Below are 16,855 nucleotides of genomic sequence, written 5' to 3' on the forward strand. Positions count from 1 at the left end.
AGCGAGGGCGCATACTTTGAATAAAATATTTGTTATCATTCTCTTGAAATAAATGTGTTTTTTTTCTTGAAAAAATACCGGTTTCATATGTATACACCTGGTTGATTCTTTATAGAGTACGGCGAAGTAGACATATTATTGTATGGTTAGACATAGCAATCAAAGATTTAGAATCTTTTAATTTGAATGAATTCAAGCTATAACAGCTTTATAATTTAGATTTATTTAACAATAGAAAGTTTTCAAATGTTAAGAAGTGCGAATAGAAAAATCTACAATATTCTTTATAAACAAAAATATTTAAATTCGGATATTTAAAAACAAATTGTTTCAATTCGAATGCTTTGCAACTCAATACTTTGCAACATACATTTAAGAAATTCCCTTTTTTTTAATTAGATTATTTTTTCTAGGAAAATGTGACAGTCCACTTAAAAAAAATAAAAATTTGTTAACTTTATGAACATAAATGGACTTGACAAATCTACTGACTCGGAAATAAGAGTCTTGTTTAGTGCTTTTCCAAGTTCGAGTACGTTTCTAATTTAATAACATTCAAACTAGAATATTTTGAAAAATATGAAAATTCAGATGTTTGAAAACAACTTGTTTAATTTTTGCTTTTCATCATAATTTCATATGTGAATTGTTTCCTGTTTCAGGTTCAGGAGCTCTTCAATGCAATGAAGGAACAATCCTCAACAAGATATGAAAAAGACCGAGATGTTCCTCAAAAGTCGTACAGCAGTGCTGCAACTTTGACAAGCATAGGTGCTGACATATCACCAAGTTCATCACACTTTTTTGAGGTAATTAATTAATTTAGTGTGAGAATAATTGTGCAATTTTTTTTTAATTAGAAAAAAGTTTAACCCGTGGTCTAAGGACTTTAAAATCTAAATATTGCTGATTATTATTTTTTTTTGTAAAAATAACAAATGACTTGGGTAAAAGTAATAAGTAGGCCGATAAAAAGATTTTAGGCATCACTTAGAATAATCTGACTTTAATTTTATTCAGAATTATTATTGCATTGTGCTTTTTTTATACGCCTTAGATATTCTATGCCTAAAATGCTTCAAAATAACCTTGTGAATGTTTAAATGTGTACCATTGATAGAAAACTATCGTTAAACTTTTTTAAACGACCCCTTAATATGATATTTTGCTTATTTCATAGTTCTTCAGATAATTTTTTGTATAAGAAAAGTTCTAAAATGACATTCGAGATATCATATTTTTCATTACATTATTACAAACGAAACCTGTTTTACTGCATGTTTAAGATTTAATTTATTGTTATTTTTAAAGTTTTTGAAAAAATAATTTTGAAACTAAATTTAATTTTAATTTAATTTAAAAAAAAATTAATTGCAAAAAGACGGTATTATACTTTTTTTGTTTTTTATTAAGGGTGGTCATTCTAGGACTTTTCTGATCAGAAATTATGTGAATAACTGTGAAAGAAGCATAGCATGACTCAAGGCTGAAAATATCTAAGGTCTATGAAAAAAGCACATTCAAAATTGTACAACCCCCGATAGAGGGTTTTTTCACTTCTAAGGGTAGTATTATAAATAAAATTAGGGTCAAATTATTCTTAGAAATGCCTAAAATCTTTTTATTATCATACTTATTGCTTTTACGTGTGTCACTTTTTAACGTTTAAAGGCCTTAGAGCTCGGATTAATTTTTTTAATTTATAAAAAATTGCAACAATTACTTTTACACCAAATGAAACGAAATAGGATGGTGAGTCAGATAAAAAGAAAATATATTTTTAGGCCACCCTAATCGAAACAAAAAGTTAAATTACATTAAAAATTTATTTTAGAACTTATTTGACAGATTTTACAGTAATTAAAGAATTTTATAGACTTTAAATCTTCATTCTAGGTACTATACCTGGGGAAAATAAAATTAAACCAAGGAAAGTTACCAAATGGAAAGTTACCTCATTCAATAGTATCTCAAACATTCATAGACGACGCCCTCGTCAAATTACGTGGACGTGGACTAGAGAAATCGAAATCATCAGCAAGTAATCTGCTAGCTCAGTGCCAACAGCTCAAAAACCAAACAAGTACTTCCGAGCTTGTGTCTAATGTCAGGAGAGGCAGTGTGGTTAGTAAATGCAAAAACTTCTCCGAATTAAAGAACAAAAAGATTTGCGACCCTTATTGCGAACATTTTGTTTTGTTCAAATTTTTTATTCTTAATTTTATTATCGTATCAAAAACAAAACGAAAATCTATTCTCGTTTCGTTTCATTGAATGTTTAAAATTATGTTATTTTTTTTCTAATAAAAGTAATAATTTCAGATTGACATTCAAGTTAAAATCGGTAATAGTCAGATAGTTTTAAATTATACATTCTAAACTCAAAAAATGATAGCGTTTGAAATTAAACAATTTTCAATGGAGATTCCTTCAAAATGATACAATTTTACTTAAAATTGGAAACCTTTATAGTTGACCAATTTCACGTTGAAAAACGTTGAAAAATTTATCTTATTTAATTCAAATATTATAAATTGGACAATTGCAAACCTACATTGTTCATCATTTCAGAATTTCGAATTGAAAGTCCTAATAGTAAAGTAATTTTGAGTTTGAAACGATCAAAATTGCATAATTTAAATTGTATAGCTTTTGAAATTGAAGAATATTGTTCAAGATATTTGGCTTGTCAACAATCAGGTCTTTGGAGGAAAAAAGTTTTCTATGATTTTAAAACTTGAAATTATATCAGTCATATGTTTTGAAAGAAAAAACAAACATTATTTCTGCAGTTGAATGTTTTCTTACTGTCGCTTGTTTACAATTGAAAAAAAATAGTGAAAGTAGACGCCATGCGCTTACAAAAAAAGGCTCTTAGCGTATAAAGACCTTAATTAAGTTGATGAGGGTTTCTGTCCGGGGCTATGAAACCCAAAAAATGATCGAATTTGAATAAATCATGAAGTTTTTTTGGGAAACCCATTCTCTATGACTTCCCTGTATTTTTAAATATTGTTTTCTGTTTGAAAAACAAAAAATGAACGATTTCATGCATTGAAAAATTGATTTTAAAAATTGGAAACAGTAAATTTGTAGAAATGTTTTCCCAAAAAAATGAGTTATTATTGATTGAAATTCAACCTGTTTTCAAAAATTGGTAACAATCAATTGTAAGACATTAAAAAAAACATTGTTAAAATGAACCTTTCATGTACTTTTGAAAATTTGGTAATTAAAACTAGTATTTTTTATTTGATATGACATCAGTAATATTATTTTGATTTTTAAAATCATTAAAAAACTTGTTTTTTCATTGATCTGATTGTTTTCACGGCAACTACCTCAAAAGTGTTAGAAATTGATTTTAGAATTTTAGCTCTTGACGATTACAAAATGTGAACTGAATTCTAAAATATTTAAAAAATAAAAAATGCTTCATTTGTAATTAGTTAAGTTTGTATTATCATAAAGAAAAAAAAATTGTTTTAATTTTGTTATAGTGCAATTCTAAACACTTCAAAATAAAATTTGGGTAATTTTAACGGTTTAAGATTGAAATTATTTAATTTACAATGTAAATTTAAGATCTTAAAATTAAAATTTTGTAGGGCTACTAGTTAAAAATCATACGATTTGAAATAATTTCAAATCAAGGCCTTAAAATTAAATTAATACAAGTTTGAATTAGAATTCTGTTATTAAAAATTTCGGATTACTCAACGTTGGATTTTTAAACTATTCAGTTCAGAAATGTTTAATTTTAAATTTTAAATGCTTCGAGATTAAAATTGTTTCACTTTGAAAGCCTATTATTTAAATTTAAGGCTTGCATACTTAAAACATAAAAGTGTTCACTTTCGTTAGATTTTTGTCTCTACCCTGAAAAAGGTTGGGAAACGAAAATTATTTCGCATTTTGATAATTTCACGTAACGGGCTTTCAAAAATAATTTTTTCTTGCAGAATTGATTAAAATTTGTAATGAAGTAATATTCCTAATTTATTCTTCTTTCCTCAATTACCTCTTTTAGATTAATTGATATTCTTTAAAATTAGTTCTTCAATTCTTTCTTTCCTTCTTTCTCTTTTAAACTCCTAATCATGACGCTAACCCTTTCAGTGTTTACAACTTTAATTTCTCTCTACAGGATTCAAATGCCAGTGAACTAGGAAGTACAGATAATGTATCAGGTAGTAGGTTATTATCTCCCACGTCCCCTACTAGTCCTCTGGGAACCACCAAGATCCTGGGCGGTTCCGTAGAAACTCTTCCACTAAGACACAATAGTATATCAGAAAATGATGAACAGGAAAGTAAACAGGTGCCAAAGAAGAGTAGTAGTTCCAATATACAATTACCTGACGCGATGAGGAATCGTGCAGCTTCCACTGGGAGTGTTTTGGCTCCAAGGAGAGGTTCCGCTGCTGATGCCAGCGAGGAACATAACCGCACAATGTTATTCCAGGTTAATATCAATATTTATTATTCAGGCTTGCTACAAAATCTGGGGAAAGCATGCAGTTTTTAAGGAGAGACTGTATTTTTTTTTCAGTCGCACCTATTTTAAAGTCATAATAATCATTTAAAGTACTTGACGGTGCACTTTTTAATTTTCGAATTCATACGCAAATTCATAGTAATTCAAAATTTAATCATAGTAAATAAAATCTTTTAGACATTTTATGTTAATAATAAAGAATTGTTCAGATTGTATCAATTATTGAATAGCCCTTTAGATTTTCAGTGCTGCTACAGGTCAAGGAATTCCTCAAATTCAGGGAAAACATGACTTATTGTCTTGTTGAAATTCAACAATTTTGTTTAAAATTCATTCTTTTAGTTGTAAATTCAACTTTTTTGTTGAAAATTCGTCTTTTTAGGTTAAAAACTGATATATTTTGGTAGAAATCGCATCCTTTTTGTTTAAAATTAAAACTTTTTCATTGAAAATAAATGTCTTTTAATTCAGAATTCAACCATTTTTTGAAAATTCGTCTGTTTTAGTTTACGTACCAACTATTACATTTTTTATTGAGAACTCATTTTTTTTATTCAAAATTTAACTACTTGGTAGAAAGAGAAACTAATATTTTAAAACTTAACTTTTTTTGTTGGTGACTCGTCATTCTAACTGGAAGCACTTTTTATATGTTCAACATTAAACTTTTTTTAATGATATTTTTTAAATTATTTTTTTAGAGAGGAGATTGAAATATTCCATGTTCGGTTCAAAATTTATCTTCGTTGAAATCTCATTTTTTTGGTTAAAAGTTAATATATTATTATTCTATTTTTTGTTGAAAAGTCAACTATTTAGTTGAGAATTCATGTATTTTGTTAAAAATTCGTCATTTTTTGGTTGAAAAATAATCTTTTCGTTCGAAATTTTGTCGCTGTTAGAAATTCATTTCTTTAACTGGAAATTTAATGTTCCTAGTTGAAAATTCATCTGTCTGGTTGAAAATTTAACTAGTTCATTGAAAATTGATGTTATTAGGTCGAAAATTTATTTTTTGACTGAAAGCATAACTATTCTATTTTTGATTTCTGATCTTAGATATTGCCGATTACTAGTAAAATCATTTTTCTGGAGAAACTAGAGAAGTTATTTGACCAATAATTGGCAATATCTAACATCAGAAATCTTTGTCAGTTGAAAATTCATGTATTTTTTAAGTTAAAAATGTATCTGTTTTAGGCGAAAATTCAACTATTTTGTTGAAACTTCCTCTTTTTTGGTAAAAAAGTAATCTAATTTGTTGAAAAAATCTTCTTTTTGGTTAAAAATTAATTTATTTGGTTGAAAGTTGATCTATTTTCTGAAATTTTTGTTTTTTACTTTGATTAAAAATTTATTTTTCTGACTGAAAATTTATCATTTTTAGTTGAAAATGCATGTATTTTGTCTTTCTTTGGTAGAAAATTAGGGTTAAAACCTGAAATTTTTTGTTAAGAAAAAACATTTTTTTAAATATTCATCATTTTAGTTAAAAATTAAATTTTTTGTGAGAAATTTAACTATTTTCTTAAGTCGCTTTTTTTAGTTGAAAATTAAGTTTTTTAATGGAAATTTAATTCTTCCATTTTTGCTTTAAAATTAATCTTTTTGAGTTGACAACTCAACTATTTAGTTAAAAATTAATATATTTTACGTATATCTTAATTATTTTTTGGATAACCTTTCATAACATTTTATATGAATGTGACATTACAATCAACGGAACATAAACATTAACATTTAAATAACATTAACATCACTAAAATTGTTTCAAGTAAATTTATAAATAAACTTTTTCTCATTGACATTATTGATTTCCTGGGTGTATGGTTGTATTTATACCTAAACGAAAGTTTTAGACTTTACTTAATAATCGTACACAAAATGGTGGTAAATTAGCCTTCGATATGTAGAATGTTTTGAAATTGAATTTAATTGACTAGATTTTTTTTAAGTAGACGTGGAACTTTCACGAAAGTAGACTTGGAGTACCTAGAAGTACAGTCATAAAATTTTGAAACCAGACTTCTGTAGCAACCCTGTTATTTCAATTACAATGTGCAGAATTTCTTAAAATAAAACCAAGAATCCCATGACCAAATTTGGTTAACCTTCATAAAGTTTTCTATTGAAATTTGAAAAAAGATAGAAATTTTCCTAAAAAATAAAAGAATTTATTTTTTCGGACAAAAATAAAAAAGAGGGAAAAAAATGACAATTTTTATTCTTAGGTGGTCCTCTCTGCTCGAATATTTTTTTATTTTTGCCTTGACAATGGTGCTATTTGAGTGCCGAAACGTTGGTGATTATATTTTCCAAACGGGTTTTTTTTATTGTGATTTGATAATAATAAAAATAAAAATGTCGAAAGAAATAAAAAAGAGAAGGAAGGGAATATGGTTGGTTGCCTTTCCATTTTTCTTTCCTCTTTTTTTTATTTTTGTCCGAAAAAATAAATTTATTCTTTTCTCTTTTAGGAAAATGGCTTATCTTTTTTTTCAGATTTCAATAGGAACATTTTATGGTGGTTGTCCAAATTCGGCCGTTGAATTCTTGGTTTTATTTTCAAGAAATTTGGCACATTAATTTGATTATTGGACGTGAAATAGGATTCTAATTTGGATTTTTTTAATCTCATTTAAATTTCTTTAATTTTGATTACAAATACATAAGAATAATCGAGTTAACAATTCAATCCCACCGATTCAATTTAATTTTGATTAACAATTCCAGGTCGGTCGACAAGATCTACGCCTGATCAGTCCAGACCGAAAGCAAGTCTTACTTCACAAGCTGCTGAAAAATGTAGCCACTTGTGTTCAAGGAATCGCGAATCCAGAACACTTCGGTTTCATATGCCGGGATCCTGGCGTTGAAAGTTTCGTCGCCTACGTTTTTAAATGCCAATCTGAATCAGTAGCTGACGATTTAGTAGGAGGTAACTTCCTTCTATTCGTTTCAACAATATTAGTCCTCCTTTCTGATTTATTTTTCCTTGTTATATAATAAAAAAGATATTTTTTCAGCCATATCTCAAGCATTCATTTCTGGTTACGAGGGTAATCGAAGAGATAGACACGCTGTCTTCTCCTGCGAGCATTGCCCGATGGTTTGGTACAAGAAATTGGTCCAAGAAATCGACGGTACCTTTCCTAATCAAATTCCCTAATTATGTCTTAATGGTTTTTGTGACAGTATTTCAACGAATTCGTGTCTCTTTTTAGGGCAAAATGAGAGAAAGACGCAGAATATTATATTCTCTCGAATGGAGATGTTGTCAGAAGAAGAGCACGAAATTATCGTAACTAAATTCAAAGGCTCTGAAGCTGGAGGCTCAGGTGCTGGATCGAGTATCCGCGAGCAGAATAACTTTTTAATGGCACTACTTCGGGCTCACTGTGAATCAAAACAGTCAAGACATGTTCACGACACTGCAGAGAACAGGTAAAACTTTTGAAATTCATCACTTCTCCGTCTACCTATTTGTATCCTTCGTTTAAACCAAATCTTAATTGAAACTCTTTTGATTTCCTTCCTTCAGGAGTGAATTTCTGAATCAGTATCTTAGTGTCGGTGTGGGAAGTACGATATTCATGAAAGCCAAACGTTCCCTGACGAATAGTTTTGACAATCTGATGAAAAGGAAAGGATCAAGAGACGACTTCTCCCTTCCATCGCAAATTCGCGAATCGAATCAATTTAGCTCAGCGATACAGAAGGCTGGTAGTCAAAGTCCTGTGAATTTAGGATCACAAACTATCACAGAGGTTTCTCCCGAATCCGATAGACCAAGGTCACTTCGAGTCTCTCCCGAGCAACAGTTGTCTGTAAATACAAGTCCAAAGAGTCCTATGATGGATATGTAAGCACTTTTTAACCATTTTAAAAATCTTCATTAAAACAGGGCTCGGACTAACTTTATAAATAAGAAATAGGGTCTATTGGAAATGGTGGTCTACCATTTCGCCATATGGTGCCGAAAAATGGAACTAGAAAGAGTAGGTACAATTTTAAACATGTATTTTAATTTTTGTATAAAAGTGTTTTTACGATTGTTTTGTGAAGTATAAAACAATGATTGAATACTAAAAATAAATATTCATAAAAAACAAATAGTTTTAGGTAGCATTTCTATCTTATACATTGAAATAAACACATTTTTGTGAAATGGGTTTTTAAAAAAATACTATTATTTCATTATTTCATGTGAGTTTCAATGCATTTTAAGCTTCAAAAACTTTATATTAATGCATGTAGCAACACATTTTATCCATACTATGCCAAGAATACGAATAATAGATGACTGGAATTTAAATACGAATTCTAACTTAACTTTTAGATCAGATTTTTAAATAGTAAATATTTAATGTATAAATTAATAAAAATTTACTTTGAGTTTATTTTTGCTTCAAAATAAGTCCATTTAAGTTTATATTCTTTTGAAAATCACAATAAAGAGAACAGTAAATGTTTTTTTTTTTTAGAAAAATATTTCTGTCAAAAAGTGTGGTTTTTCACTGTGAAATATGTAAATTCGATCTAAAACACTTTGTTTCCGATAAAGACTTACTTTTATTATTCAATTAATACTTTAAACTTCACAAAAAAATAGTTAAAATACTTTTATGTACAAATTAAAATAGATCTTTAAAATCGTGCCTATTCTTTCTAGTTCGAATTTTTTTCACCAGGTGGCGTATCGCAGTTTAACGATTCCCAACAGTGGCAGACATTTTTAAAAATGGTAGCAAAGTAGTAGTATGAATTTTTTAAAATAATAAACTTATAATATAAATATCGCAGGCCTCGGATCGACTAGAATTTTTTTTAATCGCCTGAAAAACATTAGGTAAAAACTTAGATAAAAAGATATAAATGATAAACAGATTCATTTTTTTAAGTTCTACAGCGTAAACAAATCCAGCAACACAGTATTGTAAAGAAAATCTGTAAAATTATACTGATAATTTGCCATTCAATGTAGGTATTTTGAATTTGGGAAAGATTTTCTTATTTAAATTCTAAATATAATTAATAGAAGTGATATTTTCAGGGATCACAGTCTTTCCGCTATTCCCTTGCGTTTCCCTCTTTTTCAAATTTTATCCTTTTTTCCCCTATTCTAAAAACTTCCCCTTTTCTTTTTAAATATACGATATTTAAAATATGTTATTTATTTAAAATGTGAAAACTGGAGACAACATTTGTTTTCCAATATAAAATTGACACCGTCGAAAGAATAAATAGTTTTTAAGTAAAAAGTAAAAAGTTAAATATAAAAAAAGGAATATTACAATGCTTACTTCGAAAAACGTTAATTTAAAAAATTCCGTTTTAAAGACTTAAAAAATTAAAAATTAGAAGCATTTGAAATTGACAATTTAGGATTTAAAAAATTGTAATTGATCAACTGAGAATATAAATCAGAGTGATTTTTTAAATTGAACCGTACATTAGTTATGAACAAATGAATAATAATAATAATAAATTTTCTTTTTACAAGACGATTCAGAAACAATTCAGAATTTAAGATTTTCCACATTTTGACGTTAAAAATTAAACCGTTTCAAATGAGATATTTGTAGTGAAACAAATTTGAACGCCTAAAGAAACTTTATAAATTATTTTCAATTTTTAAATAACTTAAATTAATATATTCATAAATATTATTAATTTATTAATAATCAAATTATTTTTATTTATTTATTATCATTAAATAATTATTATATTCAAATTTATGAAATTTCAGGTATTTTTTCAGTCTAAAATTTGCATATTTAAAATATTTAATTGAGAAAAAGATCAATTGCTTCATATTTAGAAATATTTGTCTGTTCATTCCTAGACAAAATTCGAGTAAGTTGAAGAGTAATTTCGAAGTTCTGAAAAGATTTGAAATTAATGTAAAGTTTGAAATTATTTCAAATAATTTAAACGGTCTACGTGTATCGACAAAATTCGACTGCTTATACCGAAATTTCGACTATTAATACCGAAATTTCGGTGCAAATAGACGACGATCACCTAATTTAAAACAATATATAGATTTTTCATTTTTTTAGATTTCGAATAAAAAATTTAGAGGTTTTGTAAAAATTTCGAAAGCCTTTAAAATGATAAAAAACATTTTCTTGAGATTCCCCGAGAAATTTTTTATGATTTTTTATTATTTTGAAAAATTAATTTTATGAGAATATTAAAAAATATTTCCAAAATTGTCAAAAATGAATCTGGAATATTTTAAGAGATTATTTTTAATTTTGCTGGGCGTTAACAGATATTTAGGACATATTTGAGGAAAAATTTAAATAATAAAAAAAATGTTTAGAAGTTCTGCAAAATTCCAAAGGTAATTTGAAATTTAAAAAAATCTGAAACAACACATCGATTTTTCAAGATTTTAAAATAAAATTTGGAAGCTTTTTAAGTCTTTTAAAACTATTTGAAATGAAAATAATTTAACTTCTAATTTAAGACGAAGTTTTCACTTTATAAAACAAGTCATCGCTCAATTTTAAGTGTTTTTAGCTTAAAGCTGCTTAAAATGAGTTGAAGCTCAGTTTTTTTTGCTTCAAATCGAAAAATTGTTGGCTTTAAAGAGTTTATAGTTAAAGTTTTCTAATTTCATTAAAATTTAAACGCTTCGATTTCAAATCAATTTTAATGTTTTGAGCAGTCTCGCATTGTATTTTTACATCTTACAATAACAAAATTGACAAATATTGATTTAACCAATATGAAAGTTGAAGAGTGTAGTTTCAAATTTACATTTTAAAATATTTATTATAGTAGGGACGAAATGACAAATTTTTGAAAGAAATATGTAATTATACGATAAGGATTTAATCATGAATGACAGATTTTTTAATGAAAAATATTCTTGATTATGAAATAGATTTTAAAAATATAAAAATTATTTATTTTACCAATTTTAATTTTTGTCGAACTTTTGTATGTTGCTGCGAATGGATTTTTAACGTCATAAGTATATCCAACTTGAGAAAATAAATTCATAAATTGAAGAAATCATTCAAAAATTATTCAACAATATTAAAAAATTTAATAACACATTTTGTTAACGTTTGATGACATTTTGTATACAATTTCTTTTAACATGGTGCCACAGAATTTTTGTTTATTAATTCCGGGTCTTTTCATTTTTCTTTTTCAAAAGTAATTATAAAAAAATTCTAAATCTTAGGCTGACAATTCCATTCTAGAAAAATTAGAGACTCAGAGGTAGACAAAGACATAATTAAAAAAAGAGTAAATTCGTAGATTGAAACTAATTAAATTATGATTTGAAATATTTGAAAAAAAATCCTAATTCACTAATTACAATGAAATAAATAACTTTCATCCATGTACGATAAATTTTATTTTCAAGTGTTTTGAAGTGATTTCATTCTAAAATTTCAACTCATCAACTTGCATTACTTCCATATTAGACAATTTCATAATTGACTGGCATTTTGAATTTCAGTTGCTTGAATTCAAAATTTAAGTTGATTTCAAGGTTTTTTTCAATTTGGAATAATTTCTAGGTCCCAGTTCTTTGGTTGTTGTAAATTTTACTTTCTGCGGAGGCGAAAAATTTCACTTAACACTATCTTAATCTTTTGTATTTGAATTTGAAACCTATTTGTTTTAAAATTGTTCAAGCTTTTTTTACTGTTAACACTTACTATTTGATATTTTGTACTCGTAAATGTGATTAAATCAAAATGTTTATTTTAAAATTCTTTCATTTTGATAGGTGATACATTTTTTAACGATATTCAATTACAAATATATCGAAAATTACGGCTTTTATTTAGCAATTATACTTTGAAGCAGTACGCTTTTAAAGGTACCCTAACTAAAGGTACCCTACCCTAACTGGAAAACCATGAAAACCTGAAATTGTAAGGGAATTTTTATATACCTGAAAAAACCCGGTAATTCCAGGGATTTTTTTAAGTCGGGGAATTGTTTCGCGAGCGTGTTTCACTTTTTTGTTTAAATTTCGTTATAAAATTCAATAACAATGATTCTCCATTAGTAAAAGTAGCTTTATATTGCTGCATTTAACTGTTTTGTTGACATTTTTTTTTAATTAATTTTTTAACTGAAAATTTAACGATTCTATTTTTGGTTGCAAATTGGTCGCCTTTAGTTGAAAATTTCAATATCTCGTTGAAACTGCATGTGTTTTGTTGCAAATTTGCCAGTTTATTTGCAATATTCTCTCTCTCTCTTGACAACAAAATCTTTTTTAGTTAAAAATTCAAAACATGTTGAAAAATCTTTGTTTATGAATTGAACTGTTTTTAAATATTAAATTAGAAGTATTTTTTGTTTGAAATATCTGCTACTAAATTTTGCATTCAAAATTCTTCTTCTTTGGAATCGAAATTTTATTAATTGGTTAAAAGTTATACCCCTTTGTTAAAAACTCACTTTTCGTGTTAAAGATTCATCATTTTAATTGAAAATGCATATTTTTGGTTGAAAATTGAGTTGTTTTGTTGGAAATTGTTTTTTTTTCTTGGCTTAAAATCAATTTTTTGCTGAGAACTTAATTATTATAATAGTTGAAATTTACTTTTTTAACCGAAAATGTAACTATTTAAATTTTTTTAAATTACCCTTTTTAATTGAAATTTCGCCTTTTTTGGTTGAATTTAATTTTCATGGTTGAAAATTAATCTTTTTGGTTTAAAACGCAACGATTGTAGTTAAAGATTCATAATATTAGTTAAAAATTCATCAGTTTGGTTGAAAATTCAACTATTTGCTCGCAAATTTGATTTAGTACAATATTGAACTATTTCGTGGAAAATTCATGTATTTTTGTTGAAAAATCGTCTTTTTGGTAAGAAATTAATGTTCTTGTTTAAAAGTTCATATTTTTGGTTCAAAAACACATATATTTTAGTTATATATTCATCATTTTATTTTTGAAATTATCTTTTCGGTAGAAAATTCCACTATTCCAGTTGAAGATACATCATTATAGTTGAAAAATCGTATTTTCGTTTGCAAATTTATATTTCTTCATTCGACATCCAATTATTTGGCTGAAAATTGGTCTTATTTAGTTAAAAATTGAATTATTTCATTAAAAGTCCATGCATTTTTTTAAAAAAGCGTCTGTCTTTGTCGAAAATTAATTCTCTTTGAAAATTAATCTTGTTGTTTAAAAACTCATCACTTTGGTTAAAATTTTGTTTTATTTTGTATCAAATTAATTATTTTACTAAAAATTTAAGAATTTCATTTTTTGTTGAATATTGATCTTTTTTAGTTCAAAGTTCAACTATATGGTTGCAAATTGATCTTTTAAATTTGAAACTAAACTATATAGTTTTTCAGAGACTAATGCAAGAAATGAATTGTTATGTTTCAAGTATTATTTAATTATTCAATTAATCGGTGGTGCATTGGTGAATTGAATCTTTAGAAACCGAAAAAAAAAATATTTATAATACACTCGCGAAACTGTATATATATATTTCGTGATGATTTTAAAAAAAAGCGAAATATTTAAATGACTCCGTACCATGAAAAATAATATCTGGAAAAAACTTGTGTCTGGAAAAATCCTGGAATTGTCAGGGAGTTTTTTTTAGAATTTGAGTAGACATCCTGAATATTCATCCAATAAGTATTATGAATGAAAACAGTGCAATTTTGAAAGATTTTTTTGTCTAAAAGTCTAAAATGTCGTAAACTCTAAAGCTTAAGAAATAAAGAATAGGTCAAATAAAAATATAGTAAATTAATTTTTCTATTTTTTTGGAACTATTTTCTGTCATATATTTACATGCTTGAGAGGATAGACATATTATATTCGTCAATTAGTGAAGTAGTTTAAAAATTTTTCTAAGGAAAGTAAAGCAATAGTTATATTAGCGACCGATTTCGAAAAAGTAGTGGCATTAGTAGAATTTTTTTCAAAATCGTAGCAAAATAGTGACATCGCTATAAAAACTGAAATAGTGTCAATAGTGGTGTGATTTGGAGCCCTGTTAGAAAACATAATTTATAAGCGAGGATTGTTATAAACTTCTGCTTTATTTGCAGCTTCTTAAAAGTAGGCAACTCACCAAAGATGTCTCCAACCGAATCAGATGAAGCCGGCAGGTTGCATGCGAGTGGTTCTTGGAGGCAAGCTATTCTTAATCGTGTAGTAACCCCTGGCAAAGATAAAGACAATAAAGATAATGACAAATCAGGAATGAACATTAAAAAGAATCAGCAGTCGAATGTCAGGAAGAAGTCTAAAGAAGAGCTTAGAGAACTCTGGAAGAAAGCCATTAATCAGCAATTGATTCTAATAAGAATGGAGAAGGAAAATGCGAGACTCAAAGGTAGGTTTGAAAAGTTTCTAGACTGGTAAGACGATTCTAAACAAGTTTTGCAGTGTTTCGGTAAACTTGGCGCTAATTTCAATAAACTTTGTTTTAGTTCATCAACAAGAAACGACGCTTAAAAGGATTAAATTAGATTACGATGAACTTAGCAGCTGTGCACGAGAGTTGGTTGAAGTTTGGGATCTTTTAGTTAGTAAAGAGTCGAGGATATCTACGAAATGTGATAATCAAATGCTGTTGCAGGCCATCAAGCAAGGTAAAATGTGATTTTTGCACATAACTCTTAGATTATTTATTTTGTACATTGTTTTATCCGAATATTTTTGATTATAATATTGTGGATTTTAAGATTTTATTTTGAATTCGTATACGTTGTTGTCGGGGATTTAGCTCGCAATTTTTAATAAATTCGAGTTAAAATTTTGTTGAGTTTGAAAGATTCAGTTTGTAACATTTAAAAGTTTCATTTTATAAAGTTTAGAATTCTTAATTCATTTTCAAATTTAAAACAAATTAATACAGTTTTGAAGACTTAAACAATTGAAAATGATTAAAATTGAAGAATCGAACAAAATTATAAATCAGTTGAAAATTAATTTTAAAATTGAAGCAATAAAAAAGGTAAATTTCAGGTTGAGGCTTTATCAATTATTTTTTGTTTTAAAATAATTATAATTTCGCAGTTTTATAATTAGACGAACTGACAAATTGAAAAATTTTCAATTTAAGTCTTCCAAAAGTTAATCTCATAATTCAGCAATATTTGACTTCATTTAGAATGGAGAATTTTTAATGAAGCGTTCAAATGAAACGAAATAAAAATTAAAACGTTTAAAAATTGTATGATTTGAATTGGTACAAAATTGAACTATTTCAAATAGTAAAATTTAAATGATTTTGTAAATAATTGTGAATCTTTAAAGTATCTGAGTGCATAATTTTCAATTTGAACATTCCAATCTCAATTTTTTTTTTCATAAATGTTTTATACGTATCTGTGATTGTTTGATTTAGAAAATTAAAAACCACAATTTAAATATTATCTATTTCAAATGATCGAAATTAATATCATTTATTTTTCAAGGATTACAGTATAAAGAACGTTTTATTTTTGCAATTATAATTTTAAAAGTATTCAGTTTTCAACGAAATTGAAAATCGTTCAATTTTTAATTTCTTACAATTTAAATTTTAAAGGTTTAGTTTATAATTGAAAATTCCTCCAGTTTATAGCTAGGTATGAAATTATAATTTTAACTGCTTTAATTTACAGTTTTGTATTGATTATTTTGATAAAAAGATGTCTAGTTTTGAAAGATTTATTTTAAAAATTGTAATGGCCCGAAAAAAATGCTCAAATTCCAGAATGACCGGGAAAAACTTTCTATATTATATTAGCCACCTTGGCTGATAATTTCTTGTAAATTTCTGTTATTTACAACAAGAAAAAATCAATTCTAATCGATTTAAAAATTCATTATGCTGAATCTTCTTTTATCTAAGCGAAAACCGGGAAATCGCCAGGAATTTTTTTAAACTGGTAAATGACAGTGGATTTTACATATCTTTAGAAGAAAAATCTGTCCACGTTCGATTTTAACAGTTTTTAAAAGTAACTAGTTGAATTATATTCTCCAGTTATGAAATCATTCAGTTCATAAAAATCTTTTACTTAAAAAAATTTTCCATTTTAAACTTTTATTTATAAGCGTAAATTTTTTATTTGAAGAAGTTTAAAATTTAGTCCTGAAGACTTAAAGAAGTAAAAAGTAAAAGTGTTTCAAGTTGAAATTTTTGGATAAGAACCATTTTTATCTTATCAACTGTAAATAAAATAAATCAAATATTTTAAAAATGGATATTCATTTTCAGTATTAAAAAATGGATGATAATTGATTTTACAAAACGGTTCTCAATTCGTTCAAACCTTCAGTTATTTCCAGATTTTAACCTTAAAAATTAAACTATATCAATTCGAAAGTCCTATTCATAAGTCTAAAAT

At 26.6% G+C, this 16,855-nt stretch overlaps 1 protein-coding gene across 5 annotated transcripts in view; it reads left to right on the top strand.

Moving 5' to 3' along the window:
- The window catches only part of LOC117170178 (TBC1 domain family member 1), a 90,626-nt gene that overhangs the window by 65,850 nt on the left and 7,921 nt on the right, over positions 1–16,855 (top strand). For 4 of the 5 annotated variants that reach the window (XR_004466734.1, XM_033356758.1, XM_033356757.1 and 1 more), the window contains 9 exons: positions 663–809; positions 1,897–2,124; positions 4,148–4,465; positions 7,232–7,436; positions 7,525–7,641; positions 7,723–7,942; positions 8,040–8,360; positions 14,564–14,850; positions 14,948–15,109. Coding sequence is in view for 4 of the 5 variants with exons in the window: in XM_033356758.1 (XP_033212649.1) it covers positions 663–809; positions 1,897–2,124; positions 4,148–4,465; positions 7,232–7,436; positions 7,525–7,641; positions 7,723–7,942; positions 8,040–8,360; positions 14,564–14,850; positions 14,948–15,109 (2,005 nt within the window). In the remaining variant the exon portion in view is untranslated. Of the gene's footprint in view, positions 1–515; positions 533–662; positions 810–1,896; positions 2,125–4,147; positions 4,466–7,231; positions 7,437–7,524; positions 7,642–7,722; positions 7,943–8,039; positions 8,361–14,563; positions 14,851–14,947; positions 15,110–16,855 lie in introns of those variants that run through there. The other variant, XM_033356761.1, reaches the window with a different exon arrangement.

This window comes from Belonocnema kinseyi, chromosome 3, assembly GCF_010883055.1.
Source record: "Belonocnema kinseyi isolate 2016_QV_RU_SX_M_011 chromosome 3, B_treatae_v1, whole genome shotgun sequence".
Lineage (NCBI taxonomy): Eukaryota > Metazoa > Arthropoda > Insecta > Hymenoptera > Cynipidae > Belonocnema > Belonocnema kinseyi.